This window comes from Protomyctophum parallelum, assembly GCF_964188405.1.
Source record: "Protomyctophum parallelum genome assembly, chromosome: 1".
NCBI lineage: Eukaryota > Metazoa > Chordata > Actinopteri > Myctophiformes > Myctophidae > Protomyctophum > Protomyctophum parallelum.
The window spans coordinates 27,156,287-27,180,099 of record NC_139697.1 but is presented as its reverse complement, the minus strand read 5'-3'; the positions used below and the strand labels follow the sequence as shown (position 1 = coordinate 27,180,099).

General features: G+C 40.9%; 2 protein-coding genes across 2 annotated transcripts in view; one reads left to right on the top strand and one right to left on the bottom strand.

Annotated features, from left to right (window-relative positions):
- The window catches only part of LOC310865165 (uncharacterized protein), a 468,188-nt gene that overhangs the window by 222,913 nt on the left and 221,462 nt on the right, over positions 1 to 23,813 (top strand). The gene's annotated exons all lie outside the window — the stretch shown is intronic.
- On the bottom strand, positions 160 to 22,439 carry ptpn2b (protein tyrosine phosphatase non-receptor type 2b). The gene is made up of 10 exons (XM_083772516.1): positions 22,202 to 22,439; positions 20,493 to 20,583; positions 20,266 to 20,366; positions 18,119 to 18,217; positions 13,619 to 13,756; positions 12,530 to 12,739; positions 11,790 to 11,951; positions 10,282 to 10,601; positions 8,063 to 8,149; positions 160 to 2,455 (listed from the first exon to the last, which is right to left on the bottom strand). The coding sequence occupies exons 1-10, from the start codon at positions 22,256 to 22,258 to the stop codon at positions 2,434 to 2,436; spliced, it is 1,287 nt and encodes a 428-aa protein (XP_083628642.1). The 5' UTR covers positions 22,259 to 22,439; the 3' UTR covers positions 160 to 2,433.

The window sequence follows — 23,813 nt, the reverse complement described above, 5'->3', positions numbered from 1 at the left end:
CTGCCATTTTTCATTGTATGACAGGAAGGAAAATGAGAAAATCCACGTGACGTCTGTAGTGTGGCCACAAGTTGCTGCCGTTGGAAATTTAAGCGAATGGTTTGGTTAAGTTAGCTAAAAGGAACAAACATCTACGAGACACTATTGTTATGCAAACTAGATAATACCAGTTTTATTGGTAGATTTACCCTCTCTAGGAGACAGGGAAACAAACGCCAAATTGTATGCGTCGTCATACAACCATGCTTGCCGGAAATAACAGATTTTCGGAAATCATTAATCAACATGGCCGTACGACTATGTATAAATTAAGCTTTAAGACTTTTAGAAAAGGAGAATAAAATATGCTTTCTTGTGTTCAAAACAAATACATCGTTTTCTGTCTTTTTTTTTTTTACAAGCAAAAATATTTCTTTTTACACGTTTTTATAAAGAACACTATGTACATCTTGGAAACACATCACATGCCACTGAATGTCTCTGGTGGAGGAAGGGGGGGTGCTTTCATTTAGCCCTCCCAGCACGCTGGAAAACTTCAAGTAATCACTTATAAAAAATAGAACATTTTATTTCTGCCTCTGAAAAAAGGTCCTCGAAAAAAATACAGGTACTGTATATTTAACATTACAAATTGGCAATGCATAGCCCCTATTTTTCAGTTCACTTTGTTGAGCCTTAACCTTAATTGGATACATTGCAAAGACTGCAAAACAAACAAATGACATTAAATGGGGGGGGAAAGAATTGACCAGTAAAGCTAATAAAATAAAAACACAAAGGATGATGCATTTTCTGTGAGGCCACAACTTCAAGCAGCAGCAGCGCCAACAGGGAGACTGAGCTGGTGTGTTTTGTCTTTAAAAAAAAATAATGTCCTTTAGAATGTTGAAGTGTTTGCAGTAAACGGCAAAGAGGAGATGCAGTCGAGGAACAAATGAAAGACCTGCAGGGGGAGTGACCTGTCCTTAGATGTTTGATGTGGGGATTATTTAGTCTGGATAGAGGAGAGCGCAGTGTGGAGAAGCCTGCTTCATACAACAGTGTCACGCGCCGAAAACAAGCTGATCTACAAGATCACATCATGTCTGTGAAGTGTTGTGAGCTAGGGCTGGGAAATTTTAATCTACAAATCTCACAATATTTTAGAACAAATACCTCTATTGATATTGCGACAATTCTATCTACGATTCTACGACATAGATTGGCCCTTTTTATTTTTTACATTGATAGTATAAAATAGAGCTTAAGTAATTTAAATCCAGAAAAGACCACACTTAAGGGATATTTCACTTAGTTGTAACAGTAACATGTTTGAGGTCATTTTAACATCTACTCTGACTTCTGGTGAGCACCCCAGACCAAGTTAAAAGAGGAATAGCCGACATGTTTCCACCTCGGAAGGTCATCATCAGGTCATTTTAGCTCTGATAAAGACCACCCGAGGTCATCAAAACATGTCGGTTTCCTTTTAATAAATAAAAGCTTGGCGCTTCAGCCTACGCCTTTTCAATCAACCTTTAAAGAAATGTTGGATGTAATGTAAAATGTCATGATTTATGCTACACTGTTGAAGATGATCGAAATAAACAAAACTAACATGTTTGATCCGTGAGCACCATTTTGACACTATTGTTAACCTCATTTTTTTCCTCTCCTTTCTCTTGATTCAGTATTTAGATATTTGAGATTTATTTTGTCAGCCACACTGTATATAAAACGTCAAACTCTATTTTAATCATGTTAGATTAATTGACAACACACATCCTTGGTTCTGGTGACTGATATCGTCTTTCCAATACGTGTTTGTGTAGCATTTTTTCAATTACAATGAATGTCAAATATCTAAAATACTGAATTAAGAAACTTAAAAGCTGTCTGGGGTGCACACAAAAGCCAGAGTAGATGTTAAAATTGCCCCAAACATGTTCGAAAATGGCCGATATCTAGTCTCATATCACACTATCAATATAATAGCGATACATTTCCCAGCGCTATTGTGAGCAACAGCATTTTATTTTGATTATCACAACTGACTTCCCAGGGCTTCTGGTCATACTTGGTTTCTTGCAGTTCTTGTCGACACCAGGATGTGAGCACAGAACATTAACCACATCTGGACAGACAAACTTGTGGACAAAACCGAGCAACGTCTCTCAGCGAGCCTCGTCAGTGACACCGTCGTACGACAGCATAGCATTTATGCAGCATAGTAGGCGTGATGGAGAAAGGCTTCTGCAGAAACTGAAATTGACTGAAGACTGAATTGGGGATAGTTGCCAATGAGCCAGGCTACCAAAAAAAGACAAGCAGGCTACATAACAGGAGTTTCTAGGCGTGGGGTGACTTTGGATTGGATGTGGAGGAAATTGGCAAAGAGCCGGAGGTCCCTGCCGAGGTTGTCTTTGCTGCCGGAGCTGTAGTCCTGTTGACGGGTTAGGTGTCGCTGGTTTTTGCCCTGTCACGAGACAAAAACAACAACAATGGGTTGAATTCAGAACCAGATACACGACGACGACTGTTGAGATTGTTGAGTACAGGGCAAAGTGATCCAAGGAATGTGTGTGCCAGAAATTAGACATGTTTGGCCACTGTCATCATGGCCAAGTGAAGTTGATGTTTTACACTTTAGAATGATGGTGTAAATTGATACAGCCTGGGTTCATTGTGTGTGTACAATACAATGTACATCTTTGGATCACTTTGATCATCACAGCACAGCATTCACTCATTTTACATTGTTGGCAATAGCAGCAATCATTTTAATAATAATCATCATCATCATCATGTCATGCTGTGTTCAGATGCTCTTGGTAACTTGTCTAAAGTTAAGAACTATGTCTAGAGCTGAAAACCTCCAACAGAAATACTGGACATTTTAGCAAAAAACAAATATGAACTGAATTGTTGTTGTTGAGCATTGGAACACATCATAAGGTTTGAATGTTTGCCACCCATGCCCCTAGCAGGTAACAGAAGTTGTTGTTGTTGTTGAGCATTGGAACACATCATAAGGTCTGAATGTTTGCCACCTATGCCCCAGAACAGTTGGATTTTACTACACTGGAAGGTTTTTGTCAAAGAGGTCATCAGGAGTGAAAAGCGTGTGGAAACAGGTGACCCTGCAGACAAAGTCCTTTTCGTTACAAGGCAGGAGTGAAATAAAACAGGCGTTAGTATGAAGGTTAAGTGTGAGCTTAAAGCGGTGGTGCTTATAGAGCCAGGTCCAGCTGCACTGGGTTTTCTATAGACTCCTTACTCCTTATACTTCTAAGTCAGAGGATAATTATATGCAGTGTTTTTGGCAGCAAATTTTGATTTTAGTTTTAGTCATAGTCTCTTGAATAGTTTATTTAGTTTTAGTCACCTGGAATGTTTTAGTATTAGTCTAGTTTTAGTCGACTAAATGTCATATTTTAGTCGGCCTTGATGCCGTTGTAATGACTGATTTTACACTTGATGATAATAGCAGATCTACAAGCACACAACGCGTCACAGTGCGACGCGTTGTGAGCTTGTAGTTCGGCTATTTTCAGCATGCAACCAAGTGTAAAATGACTTATACTGGATCTCTTGTCCACAAGTACCTTCCTAACATTTTAGTCTAGTTTTTATCTGTTGACGAATTGTCAATACATTTAGTCTTAGTTTTAGTCATCATAGCTTAGTTTTCATTTAGTCTCGGCAAAAACAACACTGATTATATGCCAACGATTTCAGTAAACTGCATATCGAGGGAGATTGTCCTGGCGGTAAAAGGGCGCTCTCAAGACTTACTGTAAGACTTACTGTAAGACTGCACCAGAGGACAACATGACACACCTCATTCAGACACTGTGATCAATACTGGCATTAATGTCAAATTGACTATCAATCAAATTGCAGCCTGTTTGTTTCCCATCTCTATATCTTCATTCAACATACAATTCATAAATCCATTATTCAGCTTTGAAAAAAGGTAGTGATGCATAGAATATTCGGCCGCAGAAAATATTCAGCAGAAAATGGCTAAAAATGCATTTTCGGCCTATTCGGCTTCGGCCCGAATAGGCAGAAAATATATCGCCGAATAGTTTATGCAATTAATGCATTCAAAAGAGCTGAATAATGATTATTAATTAAGTTAAGTTTTGCCATAACCATTTCTTTTGCCATAAATAAGGTAGCTTTAAGGTACGGCCATGACAGCAATGGTAGGAAAAAAGATATATAATATTAATCATATTCAGATATTCGGTTTCCGGCCAACTGTTTCCTATATTCGGTTTCAGCCAAGAATTTCCCTTTTCGGTGCATCCCTAAAAAAAGGCAAATATATATTATGGCTTGTGCCATTTAAAACCCACAAACTACTTACTAGCACACACAACACAGCCATGCTTTGATTCTGATAGAAACTGGGAGATCACATGAAATGAAAACCACTTCACCTGTTGAGCAATATAATTAGCCACACTGCATTATGATTATTATTTTTAATAGAAAGAATAAGATAAAGGCTCCCAAATAAATTATTGTTTACTCTACCGGCGTCGGCTTGGTATGTTACAACCTGCAGCTTTAAGCAAGCCATCTCATATTAATGTTCTAGGCTCATGTTTAGACATTCTGCTGGTTAGACGTTTTAGGGAGATGAGACAGCCTTGATTTGCATTTAACAGGTCTATAAGCTAAGCAACCAGTTTGCCTAATTTATAAACTATTTTACACCTAAACTAGACAATTTACCATTTAACTCAACGTAAAAAACATCAACATAGCCATTAACGATGTCTTTGACCAACTGCTGTCAAGCGGAAAACTAATCTTGTTCAACTACAGCACCATTTCAGGGCTTCAAGGATGTATCACTGGCACCCAGTAAACAAGCACCACCAGAGAGCACCAATAAAATAAATGTAGGAGCACAGCTTTTTAAGGATTACCAAATGTTTTGGAAAGAGTGTTGGTTGTTGGAATTTCATAGTGGCTAATTTGGTCGACAGAAAAAGGATTCCTGGTAGATACGTAGATATTGTGCAGTCTGGTTAAAGAGGGGTGAAAGCTAAACATTTTCTATTTCCCTCTTTCTAAAAAAAATCTCTTTGACTGATTAACCCCCGACCAAGAGGCAGTAGGTGAAATTTAAGCTAACCTTTCAGATTTCGAGCTGAGCTGGATTACATGAAAAGGTACCGTATACTCTAACACAGTGGTTCCCAAAGTGGGGTCCGGGGACCCCCAGGGGTCGAGTTCCAGGGGGTCCCCCAGCTAAACGATAGTTTGGAACCAAATGGACCCTTATGGGTCTGTAACTCTGAGAGTGTACAAATGGAACCCTCTCAGAGTTAAACTAACTTTTATTTTACAATATAAACTGGGGGTCCCAGTTTATATTGGGACTGGGAGGAGACCCCGGGGAAGACCAAGGCGCAGTTGGAGAAAACACATCGACTCACTGGACTGTATAAATCTTCTCTTATGGGGGGGGTCCCTGGCATATATTTTCAAACGGGGGGTCCACAGGCTAATTAGTGTCAATTAAAGTACATGCATTGTGATAGGTTGGTGTAGTTTCAGGGTCATTAACGTAACAAAGCACCACATTCTAAAACTACAGTATCTTAACTTCCACTCTTTACAAAAAATAAATATTTAGATTACCTCTAAAATCAACACAGTGGTCATTTCTGAAGTTATGCTTTATTATGTCTTTGGAAGTTACTGTAGTAATTAGTCTTTTGAAGTACTATCCAGTATCTCGCATTTGATTGGTTACCGTTAGAGGACATCAACAGAAAATGTGCCACCGAATGCATCAGTGCTCCCAAATTTAATTTCCCAGTTGCAGTTATAACTTGTAACTGTATACTGCTATCACTAATGGTCCCACTTTAGAGAGACTGCACCTTAACCTGTGGCCAGAAACTACAAACAACCATTACTGCAAACAAACAAACAAACAAACACACAGTCAGTGTCACAGACAGACAGAGACACAGACACACCATGCCACAGTGCAGCCTTACGTGAACAACTACAGACCACCGGAGAGTCAAGCAAGACAAAGAATGAACACAACCCCGTGACAACAAACTCCCGACAGAAATCAAAAAGCACCGCAGAAGCATGGGACACACACCAGTGTTGTTTTTGTCGACTAAAACTAAGACGAAAAATGTTCGTCGACAACCTTTTTTCGCTGAGGAAAACTAAATGGAAACTACATGAAAACTAAGATATGATGGCTAAGACTAAATATATTGACAATTTCGTCAACAAATAAAGACTAGACTAAAGCCAAAATACATTTTAGTCGACTAAATCAACTGTCGTTTTTGTCGACTAAAATCTTATGATATTTAGTCTACTAAAACTGGACTAACACTAAAACATTCCAGGTGACTAAAATGTGACTAAAAACTAAATGAAAACTATTCAAGAGAATATGACTAAAACTAAAATCTAAATTTGCTGCCAAAAACAACACTGACACGCACACAAACACACACGCGCACACACGCCTTGACGTACAAGTCTTGGGTTTTCTTTTTAAAAGTTGCGCGGGTAAACCTCCTCCTCTAAAAGTCTTCTTCATGGTGTTGCTGTCACAGAGAGGGGAGCAGAGTTACGCTGCTGCGCTTCCCCCCCCCCCCCCCTGGACAGGCCAGCTCTGGTCATGTGCAGCAAATGCAGCCCAAACTGTCCGAGAAGAACCACAGTAACAGATTAAAACCTTAGTTGCCGATATGGTCAAAGTCGTACGATTTGTCACACACGTTAGCGCAGTGAAATTTGTTCTCCGCATTTGACCCATCTCTTGGAGCGGTGAGCTGCAGCCGTGGCTCGGGAATCGTTTGATGAGCTGCAGCCGCTGCTCGGGAATCATTTGATTAGACCCCCCCCCCCCCAAATCCAACCCTTTGATGCCGAGTGCCCAGCAGGGAGGCATTGGGTCCCATTTTTACAGTCTTTGGTATGACCCCGGCCGGGGATCGAACCCCCGACCTCCCAGTTTCAGGGCGGTCACTCTAACCACAAGGCCACTGTCTGGTTTTCTTTTTAAAAGTCTGGGTTTTCAATTCATTTAGGTGCACTTTGGCTTTGTTCATGTGCTCCCAGGAGGAATAATAGTTGCCATCTTGGTAGCAACTGATGGGTAATCCGAATAAAACTAATTACTGGGGAAAGAAGTTACAAACATCTCTGAAATGACCTGCCTCGTTATTACAGTGCGTGCACTATCAATCAACGTGATTGATCTGTCACTTTATACTTTAACTGGCTCGTCCGTATTTAACCCCTTAAATCATATATAACTCTTTGACCAGGGTCCACCAGGGGTCTATCCTCGGTCCCCCTCCTTTTTTCACTAAATCTGGTCGCTGAAAAGTTTAATCTGTGAGCAGTGTAGAATAGCCATTTTCACTGAATGTTCAGCCCATAATGTTTTCATGTGGTTAAGAACCTCACCGAGTAGACCTGACTAAGTGAGTCATATGACTGACCGAAGCTGTTGGGACAGAGCTGTCAGGGAGAGAGGGGGAGGAATGTAAATATAGAGAAAGGCCTTTAACTTGTGTCATGAGGTGGCTGAGTCATGCACTGGGAGCTCATGGAGAGTATGATTTCCCCTCTATAAGTCAAGTCAACAATGCTTTGTTCTCTTACCGATAGTGGAGTCATGTGAGGTGAAGATGGTCATTTTTAATCCCCCCCCCCCCTCTTCTCCCCTCCCCTCCTGCACTAAATATTAAGAGGTCATGGGTTGAAATCATGCCAGAGAGGAACTTCAAAAGGGCAGGATGGCTGCAGTTTATGTGGATGTTCATGGATGGAATGACTTCCAGGAAGCATTGCACCAACACCAGTATGCTGTGGTATATCTGGTTAGTAGAATTTGGTACACTAAGGAATTACACAAAAAACGGAGATTAAACGTTAAATGTAGCAGATTGGATCAATCAATATCTGAAACTGACCATGAATTAGAGTATGACATACAAAATGTGACCTATATGCTTAGTATACAGCATAATGATGAGATGAGATGATGAGATGATGAGATTAGGACAGCGATAATCACCTCTTCCTCTTCTTCTCTGTGTCGTTGATTCTGGGTTTGTTTTGCTGGGGTGTCGTCTTGGAGAAATTGTCTTCTCTGCGTCTCTTTCTGTGTAAAAAACAAACAAACAAAGCAGACCGTGTGCTGTTCAAACTGGTCAAACTATAAAAGCAGATTTACTTTTCATTTCATTTTCAAATGAAAAAAAAAGAAAGAAACTAGAAAAAGTGCCCTTCTGGGCACAGGTCTCCACCAGGATTTCTTCCTCAGCCTAGTGGGAATATGCGTGCACAGTTTCATCGCAATCGGACGCTGCGTTGAGGAGTTGTGGCGATTTGTACAAAGCGGGCTACTCCTGAAAACTGTAGGAGCCAATCGTGGCCAATCAGGATGGAATATGAGAAATCAAACAAACCTGCCTTGATCACATGACTATGGAGATCATGTGTACCGATTTGCGTGAAATTTGGATAAAATCTGAAGGAGTAATAATAGAAAATGTGTTTTACATATGTCGGCCTCCTGGTGGCGCTATAAAGAGCAGATGTGAAAAATTCCAGGCAAAGGTTTTTCCTTGGCCTCTAGGGAGTTGGCATACAAAGTTATCCACAGATCGTGCAGTTAGAGGTAAAAACACTTTTCGGCCAGTTATAGCGCCACCTTGAGGCTGAGTTGAAATTGTTGATGTGGCATTTTGTCCTCGGCCTAGTGGGAATGTGGGTGCACAATTTCACGGAAATCACGCGATGTGTTCATGATTTGCAGCATTTTGTTTGAAACGGAGCACTCCTGTGAACTTTGGAAGCCAATCTTAACCAATCAGGATGGAGTATGAGAAATCTGAAAGACCGGTTTCGTTGAATGGCTCTAGAGAGACTGTGTACCAATTTGCGTGATGTTTGGACAAAATCTGTAGGTGTACTGTACAAAAACTTGTTTTGCACAAAGCGGCCTCCTGGTGGCGCTATAACAGGCCGTTCTGGAAAGTTTGGGGCAGAGCTTCATCGTTGGCATCCAGGGAGTGTGTGTGCAAAATTTGGCATCGACCGGGTTAACGGTGGCCGAGATTAGCTGCTCACGGACACACGGACGGACGGACGGACGGACGGACGGACACACGGACGGACGGAGTGCAAAACATACTCTCCCCACATGCCTTCGGCCTGTTGGAGACAATAAAGTAGAATGAGTGATCCTCCTAGCACATGTCTCCACCAGGTCAGGTAGGTTATTGTGGGCCAGCAATGTTCGGACAGATCCTTCTTGATCACTTGACTACAGAGACACTGGTAATGTGTACCGATTTGCATTATGTCTGGACAGAATTTGTAGGCGTATTATATATACAGTATAATTATAATTTGTATTCAATCTAGATTATAATCTGATAGCAATCACTGTAAAGGGCCTTGCAAGCGGGGAGTGATAAAACACTCCTATAGTTCTCACCAGACCTGGAGGAGACCTGTCGTTGATCCAGACAACAATGCCTGCGTTCCTCGCTTCACGTTTGCAAGGCCCTTTAGAGTGTTACAGTAACAGGTGTCTCCTCGTCTCTCCAACTATTTAGCTAATTAATTTCATGTCAGGATACCATGTTCTATTCAATCAAGGGAGAGAACTCACGCAGGATACAAAATAAACAAAAAAGTGAAATTGACAGTCAAAACAAGAAATTACAGTCATATACATCAGCTGGCATCAAGCGAAACCCCTTGAAAAGTACAGTCAACTCATCAATCTTACTAAACATTACCAAATATATATGATCACGACATACTGTACAATGATCACTGAATCCTTCTGATAGTGTTTTCAAGCTGGACAAACTAGTACTCGTTACTGATCAGCTCTGCAAGCTGATAAAAATGAGCAAACTAAATTGGAACTGGAAATTTGTAGTGTCTTGATTGTGCCGCGTTGGGAGCAGTGTTGATTTCGTCGACTAAAATTAAGACGAAAAATGCTCGACTACCTTTTTTCACTGACGAAAACTAAATGAAAACTAAGCTATGATGACTAAAACTAAGACGAAATGTGTAACTGTAGATTTAGTCGACTAAAATCCTATGATATTTAGTCGACTAAAACTAGACTTAACACTAAAACATTCCGGGTGACTAAAATGTGACTAAAACCAAGTGAAAACTATTAAACTATGAAAAAAAAAAAAAACCACAAAACAACAACAACACTGCTTCGTTGGCAGTGCCATGCAGAGTGTAATAGCATATACTAACTGCGTTGTGCTTGCGTCCACCTCCGGCTCTTTGCAGGGGGGGGGCGGAGTGGAGGTTCTGTCGTCCTGCGTGCGGTCACCTCCGCCCGCCTCCGGCTGCAGGTCTCCGTCTGGGTGCTGGGTGGGGCCGTGGTGGGCGGGGCCGTGGTGGGCGGGGCTGTGGTGGGCGGTGTCGTGGTGGGTGGTGTCGTGGTGGGTGGTGTCATACTGGGTGGTGCCGTTGCACCTCTCCGGGGGACACTTGGACTCGGGCTGGGCCGGCGGAGGAGAGTCGGACACCACCGGGTCCTGGTCCTCCTTGGAGAGCTCTCGCCACCGCTTCTAGAAGAAAGAAAATAAATGAGAAGAAAATGGTAAATGGTGCATTTATATAGTGCCTTTATCCAAGCCTTTACATAGTGCATTACATTCACCCATTCACACACACATTCATACACCGATTGAGGCGGAAGCCATGCAAGGCACCAGCCAGCACATCGGGAGCAATTTGAGGTTCAGTGTCTTCTTGCCCAAGGACACTTCCACATGTAGACAGGAGGAGGAGCCGGGATTCGAACCGCTGACCCACGGATCATTGGACGAGACCTGCTCTACCTCCTGAGCCACAGCCGCCCCAAGAAGAGGACTGAAGTCATTCAATAATATCCAATAATCTATAACATGATGTAATAATATAGCCAAATACACAAATTATTCATGCAATATTTAAATATAATTTGATCTAAAAGCTCACAATGCATTACGATGCAACGCGTTATATTTGACTACATTTTTTATGTATTTGCACAAAATACAGTTAGCCAGGGTTAATGTGCTTAAACTATTTTACAGTATACAGTAAAACAAATGTGGAAACAAAGCTAGACCAAGACCACTGACTGGACCTTGATTCTTAAATCCAACATTTATCTACTCAAAATCTGCCCCAGTGTTCAAGACTACGGTCTCTCCCACTCCTTATATGAAGATCCCCACTTAGATGAATGTCCGGAATCTACTCCAGGCCTACAGCATTAAATCTCTGTGGGGAGCAGTTTCCTGGAGCCACTTCATCTGTCTGTTAAAAAGAAATGCACCTCCGTGTGTGAAGGAGAGATGAAAAACGGAGGCTAGATGGCGTTCTGGGAACCAAGCCAGAGCCAGGAACTGATTCACTCCACTACAAGGTGTGTGTTGTGTGTGTGTGTGCGTGTGTATACAAAAGAGAGAAACTCGCAGACAAAGAATAAAAGGGAAATCAAAGAGGAACTTAAGTTAAACGTTGTGTGCAGTGTTGTTTTTGGCAGCACATTTTGAAGTGTAAAATGACTTATACTGGATCTCTTGTCCACTAGTGCCTTCCTAACATTTTAGTCTAGTTTTTATTTGTTGCCAAATTGCCAAATTGTCAGTATATTTAGTCTTAGTTATCATAGCTTAGTTTTCATTTAGTTCATCAGTGAAAAAACTAAAAAAGGTAGTCGAACATTTTTCGTCGACACAAAAACAACACTGTATGTGTGTCAGTACCTGTACAGAGGAGTCCCCCATAATAGATTTGGCTCCTTCCAGAACAGCCATGTAAGAGAAGCGCAGCTGGTCTGGGGTCTGTATAAGGCCCATGCGGCACTTCCTCATGTCCAGCAGGATGCTTTTGATGTCCACTGATGACGGTTCTTTCCTCTTGTCCATCTGTGTCCGGGGCCAAAGAGAGAGAGAGAGAGAGAGAGAGACACACTCAGTTCAGAGTGAGACTGAAAGCCTGATTTATACTGCCAAACCTTTAGGATCTATAATAAGGTCACAACGCAATATATAGTGGGAGCTTGTGGTCCATTTTGGCCAATTATGTTTAATTCAAGTATGAATTAAACATATAATGAAGTATCAACGGCATGAACAAAATGGTAGATGTCACTGTTTATTATTTACTTGTATTGAACTGCTGTTTAAAGATGCTGGGCCGGTGCGTTTCTTATCATTCCGGGTTTGTTTAGGGGTTTCCGAGCTTATAATATACACACAATTATAATATACACACATACACACACACACACACACACACACACACACACACACACACACACACACACACACACACACACACACACACACACACACACACACACACACACACACACACACACACACACACACACATGCTGTGGGGAGGTGTGGGGGGTCCTTGAGAATTGTTCAAAACAATGCTAGTGGTCCAGAGAGTGCAAAAAAAAAGGTTGAGAACCAGGATAAGAACCGCAGAGGCTTACCAAGACCAGACAAGTGTCCACTAGCGAGAAGGTCCCCGAGCGTCCGATCCCCGCACTACAGTGCACCACCGCTGGCCCGTGGTCCGAGTCCAGAGAACCAGACTCCCGAACCTTGAACAGGAAGTTGAGGAAGGACGCTGGGGATTCTGGGACACCAAAGTCAGGCCACGTGGTGTAATGAAAGTGGTGGATTTTTCTCTTCTCCCCCGTCTGCAAGGAGTCAAGAGGAACACCATGTTAACCACTTACAGAAAACCCTATGTCATAAATATCTAAAATAGCCGATATCTAAAAGGGGGCACAGTGGCTCGGGTAGGTAGTGCTGTCGCCTCACAGCTAGAAGATCCTGGGTTCGATTCCAGGTATGAGTTTGCATGTTCTCCCCGTGTCCCCTAGGGTAGGGTACCCTCACATGTTCTCCCCGTGTCCCCTAGGGTAGGTACCCTCACATGTTCTCCCCTAGGGTAGGTACCCTCACATGTTCTCCCCGTGTCCCCTAGGGTAGGTATCCTCACTAAAAACATGCAGTAATCCTGGTCTCTAAACTACCTCCCCCTGGTCGGAATAATGTGTTCCTTCCATGCGCTACATCTGGCCTGGGGAAACTCCCCTCTGTCAGGTGAAAAGAAGCAGCTTGGACTCCTCATGCATAGAAGGAAGCATGAGGTCAGTCCGCTGTCCCCCCCAGGTTGGCAGAGGAAGTGTAGCTCTCAGGATTACATTAGATAATTGACACTGGGTGAATAAATGGGTTTCAAAATCATGGGATAAAAAGAATAGCTGATCTACAAGCTGACAATTCAAAGCACTGACTATTTTCACAATGTTTCCAAAACCTTGGGCTATAATGACATGCCAAAAATAGGGATGCCAGGTTGAAATTGCAGTGCAATAAGAATTGAGCATCTCCATTTCATTAATGACGTCAAGGAAATTCATCACAGCTTTGAAAAACCACCCCTGGCTGTCAACAGAATTAAAACTGATTTAGGAATCCTTCTATTTTTCTCAATTGTTGCAGGGTCACTGGATGTTAAATATCGGAATGCAGTAAGACAGCAAGGTTCTAGAGAAGGTTGTGCTTCTTACGTTTGCATTCTGCAGCTCTAGCACTCTGGTGGTGTAATAGGACTTGACGTCCTCTGATAGCAGCGTAACCACAAATCGTGTGTCTCGGAAGGCCATCTCCCGCTCTTCCGCCGTGGGCCAATACTGAGCACACTTTTCCTGAGAAACAGAGAGGTTTTATGACATCAAAACATTAACATGCTTGCAGGAAGAAAAAATAAAACACTTTGTCATGCTCTCTTAAGGTTAAAGTCCTAGTGCCACAGTCCTATTGATAATCCCATCATTATCCTGATGATTATGGATTATTATGATTTAGTATATATTATTATAATTATTAATATTAATACATTTGTCTGTCGTAGAAACTATATTCATACAAACTTCCTTCCGTGTCCTGGAAAGCTGTTGGAAATATTGAATATTGTTTTTAGTTTTTACTTTGTTAAACATTTCAAGAAAGAGGTAACCACAAGGATATCTAATTGTCTCCACCAGGCCGAAGGCATGGGGAGAGAGTATGGTTTTGCACTCAGTCCGTCCGACTTTTGCAAAACACATTTCTTTATATTACTCGTACACATTCTATCCATACATCATGCAACACGGCATACACCATCTATATAGTCATGTGATCAACACGGACCACTCCGTGTCCCCATATTCCATCCCCATTGGCTAAGATTGCCTTCCAAAAGTTCTGCAGATTTGTCCGTTTTGAACAAAATGCCTCAAATCATGAACACAGCATGCGATTTCCGTGACATTATGCACACACACACATTACCACTATAGGCAGATGAAGAAATGCAACTTAAAAAAGCGGACTCACGGTGGCGCTTTAACAGGCCAATTCATGTTCTTACCTATAATTGCACCGATCTGTATACAACTTTTCACGCTCACTCCCTAGAGTGAGCGTGCAGATTTGCAGTTCTGCAGATCTGCCAGTTGTTGCGCCACCATGAGGCCAATTTCTGCTGAATTTAAACACTTACTGTACGTCGCTCTGCTTTAAGAGTGTCTGCTAAATCTCGAGACATGGCCAAAGCATTTCCGAGAGTCCTCAGCAAAAAACGTTGAGAACGCCTGGTCTAGAGAATATTTACTGTAATGTCAAATGAAAAACTGAAAAAGTACCACAATCATGTAAAATCCCCCTGAAACTGAACACGTCTCAGAATCCCCTTATGAATGATTAATAATACAGCCACTTTAAATGTACACCACACATGGGGATGTGGGGGGGGGGGGGAATATATGTCAATTGTTTTGAAAATACTTCTTTGTACTGTAAAGAAAATCAATAAACATATGTTTAAAAAAAAATGTACACCACACAACTGCTGTTTTTGAGGGGCGCTAGCCCCTCCTATAACAGGTTTAATGTTTGTTTTTAGTTCAAGGTTTGTTTTAAAATGACCCTTCATTGACAATGAAGGGAAAATTTACGTCATATTGTCTCTTTACTGTTAATGGCATTTAATGTTTGTGTCGACTCGGCACCGCGTTTGTTTTACATCACCATTACATCACCTAATCAACAATGAGTTAGACTTTAATATATTAGCGCCCCTCACTTCACACGTGTGTGATTTTTTTCTAACCCAAAATGAGACATATGCAAAAAAGCAGATTAGATCAACATATAAGTCACACATAACTAGCCCATTCTAGGTGGGAACCCCTTTTTGATACACATTGCATTGTTATACTTTAGCTATTGAAAAATAGCAGATCTATAAGCTCATAGCGCGGCACTCGTGAAAATGTAGTGCAAATCATTGAATATATATTTTTTCAGAGCCAACGTTTTTTAACTCAAATCTTTGCTTTTGGGAGGTCCCTGGAACAGCATATTGTCAGATGGGAGTCGGCCGCCAATTACATATAATTCTGGGGGTCCTTGACATGAAAATGTTTGAAGATGACCGACAGAAACATGGGTTTTTTTAGAAAATTGTCAGGATTTAGAAGACATTTGTAGAATCGTCCTCAGGTCTAAATGGGCTAGATGAATATGGTCTGATATCATCCGTTTATCATCTTTGTCATCATGAAAATACATCATAGTAAAGGATACGTTTACAGCCCCTACATTCAAATACGACCGTGAATTATTCTGGGCTTGTCAAACCAACCTTTTAGATCAGCCATTTTTAATGTACAACAAAGTACATAGGATTTAAAGGTGTATTTCACTTTCAAATAAAATAAAGAGGAGTAGTGCTGTTGTTTTTCTTTTTTGGTTGTTGTTTTGCTTTCTTTATACGAGTAATTGTCTTGTAATGTTCATTGTTGTATTGTCATTTGTGTGGAAAAAGGAAAATCAATAAATACATTGTTGGAAAAAGGAAAAAAAAGAAATAAGATGAAAAGGGTAATGGAAAGATCATGCCCCCCCCCCCTCTCACACATTAGAAGGACTTTCTAATCCTGTGTAATGCTGTTGCTGTGACATTAATCCCATTAATCCCACAGGGATCAATAAAGGTCTATCAAAACCAACCAAAGCTTGTGAGATAGTATGGTTTCATTTCAAATGAAACATCAGTCTCATATACCATTTTCTCTTTATCATACATAGCCATCACGGTTTCAGGTCTATGCAGGTCTATTATCTTTCCCTGGGATGGATTTTTTTTGCCTCGTTAGGTAAATATTTCTAGACTAAATATTTGAATATTTCTTCAATCTCTTTCTGAGAAACAGAAAGGTAGCTAGAGAATGTCATGACATCTGCTCCAGCTGTGAGATAGCAAGGTGTGATGCATTATCAGCCCCATGCACTGGAACCAAAGTCTACCCTCTCAAAACACTGAATTCAAAATGTCTCACATACCACTCAAGAGTGCTTATTATTTCAGTCGTTAGAATTCATGGAAGCTCAAAAATGATATTCCCTAAAAATTATACCTGAATGATTTCCTACTGATGATGGCCTACATACAGTACACATCTTATTCGGGCAGAACTGTTGCTTACAGCATGTTCTCTCCTGACAACACAGCATGTCAGTGTGTGACTATGTGTGTATTTTGGTCTGTGTGTGTGTGTTAGGACATTAACCCCCTTGTGGCCAAGAGCACGTCAGGCCCATAGACTGCCATGTTAATTGACGTGTTAAATCAACAAATCCCTCGTGGCCAATGACGTTATCTGCGTAGTAGACGTACTGCCCTGTCAGTACGTCTTTTTATAACAAAATATTGCAATTGTTTGACATTTTTTTTATTATTTTTATGTAATCTACCAAACACCGGCCGAAACCCGCGCGATCGTGCACTATCGTGCACGCACGCCGTCTCTATGTGATCCGCGGCAATTTTTTTTATATTTTGGGATGTTCCTGGCCGTTTTTAAGCTTAATTTGACTAAGTTATAAAAAAGCTAATGTTAGCTTGGCTGTCCGGATTGCTAAGCTATGTGCTAGTGGTCATAGTAGCCTCCTTTGTTTACCTCCGTTTGACAGGAAGTGATTTAGCCAGATTTGATACTTTTGCCAAAATCAGAATAATGGAACGTTCCCGCCATCTGGTGGCACTTCTGGGTATTAATTTGAAAATGAAAGTAAAACGTGATGTATTTTATTTAGATCGCTGATCCCTCTTATTGCATTAAAATGACGAATTAAGAAATGGGGCATTGGCCAGCATTGGCCAGATTTGGCGACTTTTTGAATGGCAATCGAAAAATGTGAGATATGACCACAATGTCACGAAATGTCTCATTTTATAGCTCCAAGTCACTACTTTACAATGAAAAAATAATTATGATTATAGCTTGTTCCATCGTTTACTTATAAGCTTTTTAGTAGACCTTGGTTTCAGTGATAAGCCAAACCAAGGTGTACTAAAATGCTTATAAGTAAACGATGGAACATGCTAGGAACATAATTTTTTTTCTGTGTAAACTAGAGACGTGCAGCTTTAAAATGAGATATTTCGTGACATTGTGGTCATATCGCACATTATTCTATTGTCATTCAAAAAGTCAGCCAAAGCTGGCCTAAGGCACAATAACATGTTATTAAGGTTGGCCACTTGGCCATTAGAGGGTTAAGCAACTAGTCGACTAGTAAATCCACTAGTCGACCTTGTTGGTACTAGTTGACTAGTAAATCCCCCCTGATTTTGTAGGCCTCAAGATCAGGTAGATTATAGTTAGAGTCACCAATGTACGCAGTTTTTAAATGTACAAATATTTTTTTTTACATAATAGGTAGTTAGTCGACCAGTCGACTAGGCAACTAGTCAACTAGTAAAAATGACTAGAAGTGAATGCCCTAGTGTGTGTTTGTATATTTTGGTCTATGCGTGTATGTTTGTGTGTATCGTATTTCAGTGATATGTCCAGTGTTTGGGTGTTTCCGCCACCTGGTTTATCTACTATGCCTGGTGTGCCTGGTGTGTGTGTGTGTGTGTGTGTGTGTGTGTGTGTGTGTGTGTGTGTGTGTGTGTGTGTGTGTCTGATGGTTAGACACAGCCTACGTATGTACTGTATGATGTATTCATGTCTTACCGAGCCTTTCTCTATGACTCTGTTGAGCATGATGACAGCTTTGGTGTTCTGTTCCCAGATCATCAGCCAGAAGTGTCCACATGTGTTCCTGAGTGGGCCCTGTGGACAACACACACACACACACACACACACACACACACACACACACACACACACACACACACACACACACGTTATACAATAGGAGCAACTGGGTTCATTAGCACAATAGCCCCTTTTATTTCCAGCTTTAAAGGTTTGTGTAAACACAAACATTGAAGACAAAAGTGAGGACACACATTGTGATTGGCCAGAATGAGATGGTGTATGTGTGATAAGAGTGCCCCTCATGTCACACGGGTGTGAATTTTTTCTTTTTATTATTATTGTTTGAAATAAAGTTGTGACAATTAAACAGATGAAGACAACAAAACAGGGCTGCCCTACAGACGTCACATTAACAGAAGGAAGCTCAAATCAATATTGCACAATACATACATAGCACTTCCAAATAATTGTTCTTTTATTCATGTTGTGCTTCCTGGTTCTCTCTCTCTCTCTCTAGGTCTGTTTTTGTGCTTTTGTTTTTACCCAATTTTGTCACCATGCTTTCAAAGTTTACAGGATTGGTCCGTTTGGAACAAAAAGCGTCAAATCATGAATGCAGCGTGCAATTTACGTGAGATCTTTCCCACACTTTTTCTAGTTGGATTAGTAATACACTGAGGTTATGTCTTCATTACTGTGATCAGCAATGTAGTAAGCAAAAGTGCAAAAATGCTTGGCACAAAACACAGAGCATTGGGTTGGGCCATTGACATTAAATCTTAAGGTCACAATGTGTCAAATCACGACACCTTTTGAGCTTGTAGATCTATTTCCAAAAAGATATTTTTTCTAATTTCATACATACGCCACAGTTAAAGTGGTTAACAGAAGCCATGTTGGTCCAATTTCGCTCTTAATGTCACTAAATTGCCATTTTCATTTCCACAGCAAATCATGTTTGGTGTGGAATTCATTTTAATATATTCCTTTTAGAGCAAAAGGAATACGTTGTATTTTTGGAAAATTAACTCAATGAATGTGCCTCTCTCTCTGTGTGTGTAGACTGTTTATCTAGTTTGCCTGGATGGCAGTAGAATGTTGTACTTCTATGAACGGGACGGATTAGATTTGCATAATAATCTCAAAAGCACCAAAATATAATCGAATTTATCAGAAAACAAATGCTCCAGGTGTATAAGAACCTCGTCACATATTTTTCATGACGATGGATGGAAGGGTCTGAATTACGGGGGAAATAAACAAGGCCAACATAGGGTGTGTTGCTGTGTTCACACCGTCTGCCTGAGCACTGCCTTGAGTGCTTCTGCACAAACCTAAAGACAACCTCCTCTGGCCCCGACAGCGGTACTGGGCATATAACAACCTCGTTTTAAAGCTTACTTAACCAAGGGGTACCTGTTGTGGAGGGTTGAGCCAGAAATCGAGAGACAACAGACGTCCCAGGTCATATTATGTGCATTTCTCAAGTCGGCAGTGCACCATGTGGTGAGAAATTGCCAAAAGCTAATATTCAAACTCAGCATCTACTGTCCACGTCTGTGAGACAGCTATTGTGAACATTAAGCCATCTATTCTGTGTGGTTTCTGTGCCTTGCAGGTTTCCTTCAAACGATAAGAAAAAAGATGGTTTTGTTTGGGGCAGTGATGATAATATTGTTATGCATGATATATACCAGAGGTTTTCAACAGGTGGTCCGTGGACCACTGGTGGTCCGTGAAGGTATTGTATGTGGTCCCTGACCATGCAAAGTTGCGAAACAGAGTGAACTAAATGACCTGGTTGGTCAAAGTTGGATGTCAACAACTTCCACAGTTGTACGGGAAAGTGTACGCCCCACACACTGTACGGGATTGACTGGTTGAGTCACCATTATTAGGAAATGTGCCCATATAACCAATATATTATCATAAATAATGGCTGTTAAGGGCAACACAAGTTGGTCCCCAGGTTGATTCTCAGTCAGGGTGGTGGTCCCTGGTTCATAATCAGTTGAAAATCCCTGATATATACCAAAAACGTTTATCCATCAAAAATATTGACAACAGAATGTATCACTTATCCTTCTAGCATAATCTGAAGCGAGACATCTTGAACTTGCCTGAGTCAATACGTAACTTCTCTGGGCTTCCTCCATCACTACCAGACTGGCGTTGATGTAGTCGTTTTCTGTACTCTCTAGCTTCACCCGACTGTGATCAACTACAAGGGGAGAGGAGAAGTTGTTAGGGTTTGGTTGTGCCTATTGTGACTAGAAAAAACACCCAAGGCATTTCTTTTAGGCTTCAAGAAATACATATGTCAGATGAATGGTGTGGAGTCACTCACATGGGCTGACATCTCTGTATCTGTTACGATTGCGATTCTCTGGATACTTGGCGACTTTGTAGGAGCATTCATGGGACTGATTCCTGATTTCCTTCAAAAACAGTTCAAAGAAAAGTTTGAAAACAAGTCAAGGAAGGTTACTATTTTGGGAACAAAACTCACAACACGATCGTATAGTTTATTTCAAATACAAGTCAGGTCACATCTGGGGTGATGATGACAGAGAATTTATAAGAATCAATTCAAAGAAAATAAAAAAAATTGTCAAGACAGGTAACATCAAAAGGTTAATGCAATGTACAAGCGTGTGCATATTATTTGATCTGTTAGGAATAAGGTTAGGTTTAACCGTTAAAAGCATAATTTACTTAGGTTACTTTAGGAATACCAGGCCACGCAGTTCCGCCGGCTGTACGCCTGGGGCGAGTTGGTAAAGGGGGGAGTTGTTTGGTATTCAACTAGCTCGCAGGCTACGCATCCCTGATGCACTCTTCTTCGTGTGTTTGGTCTGACAACACTTATTATGAGCCTTGTTCCCTTTATGATGCTTTATAAGACAAAGTAAATGTTTGCTCACATAATTCAATATTTATATTAATTAACTGTGTTTCAACCACATGCATGCACAGACACATGCATCTGACAGTGAAGCTCAGCTCAGGGAAATATATTTCTGTTATTAGCAGTTGCTGAATGCTGATGACTTATTGACAAAATAGGCAAGAGTCAAAGCTAGGACGTGACACATCTAAAACAAACCTACATCCTCCCATAGGAAAGATACACCAGGCAGCTGACATTTGCACATTTCCAGGTGGGAAGAAAGAGATAATTTGTTTTTGCTATATAGTGTCTTTGTCTTTAAGTCAGATTCCTTTATTTTGATTAATACTGGTAGTACAAGCTAGTGAATGTATTATTATATGTTAACTAATAATAATAAATCAATAAAACTCCCACGCATGGCAGACACATGCACAACACAAATATCAACTTACACTTCTTACACACTCACTGTTTACACACACACTTTACACCTACATAGAATGAGCCCTTGGGATCCTTTAGATAAACCATGTCAATGGTGTCATGTCAACTATATAGGCCTACGGTTATATACTCACGTTTTATGTTGTCAATACAAAGTATATTAATGACAAATGTGTCTTTTATAAGATTTTTTTTCAAAAAATAAAAATAAAATAAAGGAAGGCAAGCTTGAGCTTCAATGGAATCTCCTCCTGACGGACTGTCATCATAACATCACAACTGAAAGCCTACTTTACTTTACTTAGTTAGTACCAAAGAGAAATCTCCCCGTTAAATTAATTAGTACTGGTTAGAATAGAGAATGTACTCAATAATATCGTACACGGCACGCTGCATTAAAAAAAATACTCAATAAAGTGAAGATATGTTACTTTCCTCCACCCCTGGGTCGTTTATATTTATACTCTAAGGTCGTGACACGTACATTTAAAAGGACGTGAATCCTTCCACGGGACAGATTAAGTATATTGAGATATATACCAAATGCTACACGAGACTGTTGGTGGGTTTCTAAGCCGGTAACCGGGTTAGAAACCTACCAACAGTCTCGTGTAGCATTTTTTTTAGCCCAGCTAGCGAAATGCGCGCTTGCTTGACTATTATCAAGCCAGCAGTGCTACTGCTATATTAGCCACATGCTAAGCTAACACACCACTTACTATGTATAGGTTTTGCCACCGGCCCTCTGAATCCATGTCTTCAAATTCTTGGTCCATTTTTCACAATGTGACAATTAATATAATTATGATAATTTAAGATATTTAAACTTGTTTTGGCGATTTAACTCATTATTACTGTCACCGGAGTTAAAGGGAGCTATATATATAACTGCTAAAGAAATCGACAGCTTTATTTTATGCTAGCGAGTTTTAGCCTGTGTTTTGTGTTTGTCCGTTATCTTTGGTTCTGGAGAGTTGACATCTAAAGTGAAGCTTGGGTGCCGTTTATTATACTTAGTTGCGCCGCCAGCGTCGATGCTGCGCGAAAATAGCAGATCTACAAGCTCACATTGGGGTCGCTGTCTAAATGTTTGACCTTGTAGCTCGGTTGTTTTCTGGTGCGCAACTAATCGGGCTTAAAGAGCGAAATGTGCGCGTGCGCCAAACGAGGGGTCCTTTCTTCGAGAGCTGTCAAAACAACATCCCATCACCCGGAGGGATGATGATCCGTCGTGCTGTGATTGGCTGAGCCGGTTGCGAGGAGACAACGTTACCCCATAGATCTTTTTCCTTTTTCCCCCCCCTAACAACCAACAAGGAAGGAAGTCCCGACCAATCACAGCGCCGTCGTCCCTCTGGGCTGTGGGATCTACGGCCAAGATTTTCGAGTAACAAACGAGATCGCTCCTAATTATGCCACCAAAATGGTTTACGCCCTACCAACTGTCAGTAAGACATGCGAATCCCCTGACTCCTTCAAAACCGCTCTCTGGCTGCAATTCGAAACTGCCCCCTGTAAAATCTGAATCCCCCACCCATCCCTTTCCCCCTCACTGTATATGTTTTCTTTTCCCTTTTTACCTCCTTTATGATGATGATTTCCAGTTTTCTGGCTATATAGAAGTGTATATTTGTATGTCTCTAAATGTTATGATGAATTGAACAAGGTGGACCCTCTTGTAAACAAGTGTAGTGCTTTATTGGGTCGTCCACTTAATCATTATTTCAGAACCTTATCTGCAAGTGTTACCACAGTTTTTGTATTGAGTTGTGCTTGAAATGTACTGTAATTCTGCAAACTGTTAATATATACTTCAATCAATCAATCAATCAAAATCCCCCGCCCACCCACTTTTCTCCTCACTGCCCCCCCCCCCCCCCTCCCCCTTTTTACCCCCTCTACGATTTCATGTTTTTGGCTAGTAGGCCTAGTGTATATCTGTACGTCTCTAATTGTTATGAATTAAATTTGAACATGATGGCCCGCCCCTATAAAGTGAAATACTTTGTCGTCCACAGTTAACCGTTTTGTATTGAGTTGTGCAACTTGTGCTTGAAATATACTGTAATTCTCAAATCAATCAAAGATCTCAAGCTCTTTGAAGGTTTACAAGTTCACATCTCGCAACAAAATACGATCCAGACCAGTAGATGGCAGGCGTACACAACAAAACCACAGGGTAGGCTACTGAATAAAGGTCCGTCCCGACCTCGTCCGTTTATTTTTTATATCCACCTTGACCACCTGTTCAAATAAATTATTCTAACTCTTAAAACATTGTAAGTTTTAGAAGGTTTACCGGTTATTCAGTTTACCTATAACATTACATTG

What these genes read in the sequence shown, in the direction of transcription:
- ptpn2b (XM_083772516.1), bottom strand. Translation starts at nt 22,258, where the DNA reads ATGGACCAAGAATTTGAAGACATGGATTCAGAGGGCCGGTGGCAAAAC. An exon ending in GAAGTTACGTATTGACTCAG is followed by an intron (nt 18,218 to 20,265) that starts GCAAGTTCAAGA and finishes TGTTGTCCACAG; the next exon opens with GGCCCACTCAGGAACACATG. An exon ending in TGGACACTTGTCTGGTCTTG is followed by an intron (nt 11,952 to 12,529) that starts GTAAGCCTCTGC and finishes CCCCGGACACAG; the next exon opens with ATGGACAAGAGGAAAGAACC.